The following is a 4,479-nucleotide window of genomic DNA, read 5'->3' as shown; positions in this document are numbered from 1 at the left end:
CTTAAATTCAATATTTTATTCCTTATTTGAACTCATTCATCATGCATTGACAATATAAAACTTTACTTGCACTGCAAACCATGGATAACAAGCTAAGTAAAAAGCAGTTGAGGAAATAACGTAGCGAGAGTGGAATAATTACTGTTTGTTTTACGTTGATCCAAGTTGAGTGGCAAGTGGCAACAAATATCTAATCTTTTACTATGTTCAAATAACACGTTTAAGAAATTTATAAACAAAGATTAGCAGTAAAACATTTTGACCGTTATAAAAAATAAAAAATCAAAACAAAAAATTCACCCACACACATGACACACCCACCACAAACAATTCACTAGCCAGCCAGAGATGAAGTGTTTCCAGTCCATAGAATCACATTATTACCAAAATACCCTCCCCTCTCACGTTTTTACACTTGCATTGATTTGGCTTTACACGAGCGAAAAAGCTGATTTCGGAAGAAGAATTAAAGCTCAAAACTGAAAACAGTAAAACACCACCATTTGATTAGTCAAACTAATTTGTTAGATTAATAAGTTACAAAACCCCGGGTATCTTGGTGTCACGTGACTCGCATCTCAACATTCGAGAATCGAGACCGTGCCATATCATTACTCAGATCAAATCTCCACCGTCCAATCCTGCAATCTTCCGAGTGGGCCACACCCATGCAACGTGTCAAAATCTAAGCGATGCGGCGCGTCGATGAGTCATGCGTGTTTCACCACCGGCTCCATAATAAAATCTTTTCTCTTTTTTCCAATTTTTCCACTGAAACGGAAAATGGAAATAAATATCTGGTGCTAGAAAAATGAAAATAGAAATGGAAAAAAAGAGAAAGCATTTAATTTTAATTTATTGAGTCCAAAATTGCGATGTTTTTTCGGTTTCGGCTGGTGGGGATCCTATAAAAACATCGAGTTCGGTGTTTCGGTCTCCTCAGCAACTGAACTCTTGTTTCATACTCTCTCTTTTTCATTCTCATTTCTCACTACTACTACTGCTCCACTCAAATATTCATATTCAACCACACCAAATAACATTTTTTTCATTTCATTTCTAAAGAAGAAAGAAGAATCTGAATCTTTCTCTTCTAGCTTTGAATCGGAAGGTTTCTTTCCCTTTAAAGGGAGAAGAAGTTTCAAGGAAGGTCTCCGCCATCACTTACCACCACCATCATCATTCATTCATTCCATTCCATTCCATTCCCCCAATAATTCTGCTTTCAGCTTCACCCTTAAGCCCCCTTTTTTATCCTTTCTTGGGTTGAAGACACACATACACAGTCTCATGTTGTTTTTTTTCTCATCAAAAGTTACGCTTTTCTCTTTATTCCCATCACTCTCTTCCTCCTCCATTTCCATCATCAACACCTTCCATTTCTAATAGCTTTTCATGTCTTTATATAACATTTCGTCACAAAAAAACTCTTCCTCTTCTTCTTCTTCAAGCTTCTCCCTCAAGTCTCATCCTCTTATTTATTAACCCAGCCTTATTCATTTCCTCTTCGTCATCATGAACAGCTACTGCTACGACAACAACGACGTCGTTATGGAACAAAGCAATAGCATCCTATGCAAATACACAGTGCACCGCACTGTCACTAACAAATTCACCAAACACAACAAGAAATCCACCATGGAACCCAGAACGGTGCGTGTGTCTTACACCGATCCAGACGCCACTGACTCCTCCGCCGATGAAGCAGAACAACACTTCCTCTCTTCTTCTCGCAAGAGAGTAAAGCGTTACATCAACAGCATTCAAATCGAACCCGCTTCCACCAAGAACCCTGTCTCCGCCGCACACAATAAGAAAAGGGCTACTGCAAACGCTGGCGACGCTGCTGCTTCTTGCCGCCGGCCGGCCAAGGCTCCGGTGACCACCAACGGAGGGAAGAAGTTCCGCGGTGTAAGGCAAAGACCATGGGGGAAGTGGGCGGCGGAGATTAGAGATCCGGCGAGAAGAGTTCGTCTCTGGCTGGGAACCTACGACACGGCGGAAGAAGCTGCCATGGTTTATGACAATGCGGCCATTCAAATTCGTGGCCCTGACGCTCTCACAAACTTCATCACTCCACCGCAGCGCGGAGAACCACAGCCACAGCCACAACCACAAGAAGGAGAAACAACCACCGCCGTGAAACCAGAAATGAAGGTGGTTGTAACTGCAGAAGCTTCCGGCTCCGGCTCCGGCTACGACTCCGGTTCAGAAGATCACCGGTGTCTGAACCTCTCATCCCCAACCTCAGTTCTCCAATTCAGAAGCAGCGAAACGGAATCGTCAGAGCAAGCAAAGAAACAGTCGTTCGTCCATTGTAGTAGTGATGACGTGTCAGGTTCAGGTTCAGTTTCAATGGAAGAAGTATTCGGAGAGTGCCAAGGCGAAACGAGCTTGTTCGAGGAGACTGGTGAGTTCTTGGGTTTGGAAATGATGCCGGTTTGGGATGAGGTGTTCGATTTTCAAACGCCGCAGTACCCAGTGATGTTCGAGGAGGAAGAAGAGAAACGGTTATTTGGGGAAACAAAGACGACGTCGTTTTGGTGCGCAGAAGAGGATCAAGAAGTAAGCATGGAGAACTATAACAGTAGCATTGTGCTGGCTGATTCACTCATCGATTTCGAGAAGGCTTGTAATCCAACTCCAACTCCAACTCCATCTAGCTTTTGCCAAATGGACGATGATTACTTCCAAGATATTTTGTTGGCTTCTGATCCTCTCGTCCTTCTATAAACCAAACAAATCGTTTACTTTTTACTGCTGCGCTGCCCTCGCTGTTGCTTGCCGGTTTCATTTCACGGCAGATTTTGGTTTTGCTTCCGGTGGCAGTCTGACGAAACACATCCCAAAATAATTAAATAAAAAATTGAGGATGCCTTTAATTTTGAATATTATTATTATTATTTATTTGTTTGTTAGATACTCCTAGCTAATGGAGAGGGGACTTAATTGAGTTCAGTGAAGTTTTGTTTAGATTTTTCTTATACTCTTTGCCGGAATAATATTAGGTGGTTGGAAATGTGTAATATATTTATTATTTTTATTATTATGTGGTTCAAAAATGCTAATGGTTAATGCAATTGCTAATTAAGTGTTTTCAATTCTAATTTTGATTTGATGTTGGATCCTCTTGTTTCGGAAGACCAACTATATATTGTCCCGTTGAAAACAAAAGCAATGAAAATGTGGAGTGTGAATTGGTGACTGGGCGTGGCAAAAGCGCTGATTGCGGTGGTGGCCGGTTTGAGTTGGGGTCCAGAGCGGTGGTGTATATGAATCCTAGACTTTAGTTGATTTGTTTATTTAATTATTATTGTTTTGAAGAAAATGGTGAGAATGTTATGTTATGTAGCACGCAGAAGCGGGAGGAGCATAAAGAGCAAAAGGGAAAGGGAAAAAAAAAATGGAAGGGGCTTTTTTGGTGCAAGTGTGATGCCGCAAAGCAAAAGTCTACAAAAGAAAACGATGAGTGCGTGCGCAATGTGTACATCAAAAGATGGAACTCAATAACGGGGTATCTATTTGTCGGGTACCACTTTTGCTTTTAATCACACATACCCTTCTAGTTTAGTATTAGTATTATGATATAGGATTAGGAGAAACAAATAAGGTTTTCATTTTTTCGGATGAAAAATTAATTTGCAAGTTTGTTACAAATTTTCTATTTAAAGGTTGGATTTGAACTTTATTTAAATTTTTGACATTTGTTTAAATAGATGAATAAATTAATCACTTGACTAATATAAATAGTTTTACTAATTTATGAGAAATTATTGCAGATTTTGTAGTTTACTTCATTTTCTAATGTGTAATTTAATTCATAAACAATTATTTATGAACAGTTTGACTAATTTGCCGGTTTTGTGGTGCCTTTATTGTGCCCAACAAAAAATCAATAATCACTACATTTTGTTAAAGGTCAATTTTTTTTAAATAAGAAAACATGGTAAAATGAATAAATATCTAATTATTTTTAGATTAAAAAAAATTAATTATTAAATTAATTATTATAATGTCATTATTAATTATTAAATTATTTTAATATATACATAATGTCATTATAATCTAATATGTCTATGTGTATTAGTGTGTAGTGTGTAGTGTGTTATGATTTTTTTCCGATGTATTATATTATTGAATTTCACATGAATTTGTACAGTAATCTTGGTCTATTAGCACTGTAATAGTAGTGTATAATTTAAAAATAAAAAAGTTAAGAGTTTGAGACTTAAATAGTAACAATATTTAACTAAAATCACTGCTACATAGCTCCCAGATATCGACGGCCTGCTGGAAGCCGTGGAAGGAAGAAATTATCGATGGTCAAGCCTTCGGTAAAACGTGAAGGCATCCCTACAAATGGACATGATTTTTTTATTTGAAGATTTTAGCTTAATAAATAAAATCTTAACTTTCTATAAGGCCACGTTTAAAAATAAAATTGAAATTAAGAAATTAAAATTAAGAGACAGAAACGGT

At 37.9% G+C, this 4,479-nt stretch overlaps 1 protein-coding gene across 1 annotated transcript; it reads left to right on the top strand.

Annotated features, from left to right (window-relative positions):
- LOC107605947 (ethylene-responsive transcription factor CRF3) lies at window positions 847–3,096 on the top strand. Its single transcript, XM_016307902.2, has one exon. The coding sequence runs from the start codon at window positions 1,516–1,518 to the stop codon at window positions 2,731–2,733; it is 1,218 nt and encodes a 405-aa protein (XP_016163388.1). The 5' UTR covers window positions 847–1,515; the 3' UTR covers window positions 2,734–3,096.

The sequence above is a fragment of the Arachis ipaensis genome, chromosome B07 (assembly GCF_000816755.2).
Source record: "Arachis ipaensis cultivar K30076 chromosome B07, Araip1.1, whole genome shotgun sequence".
In the NCBI taxonomy this organism is placed as follows: Eukaryota; Viridiplantae; Streptophyta; class Magnoliopsida; order Fabales; family Fabaceae; genus Arachis; species Arachis ipaensis.
Note: the sequence above shows the minus strand (reverse complement) of the source record. Positions and strands in the feature narration are given on the sequence as shown.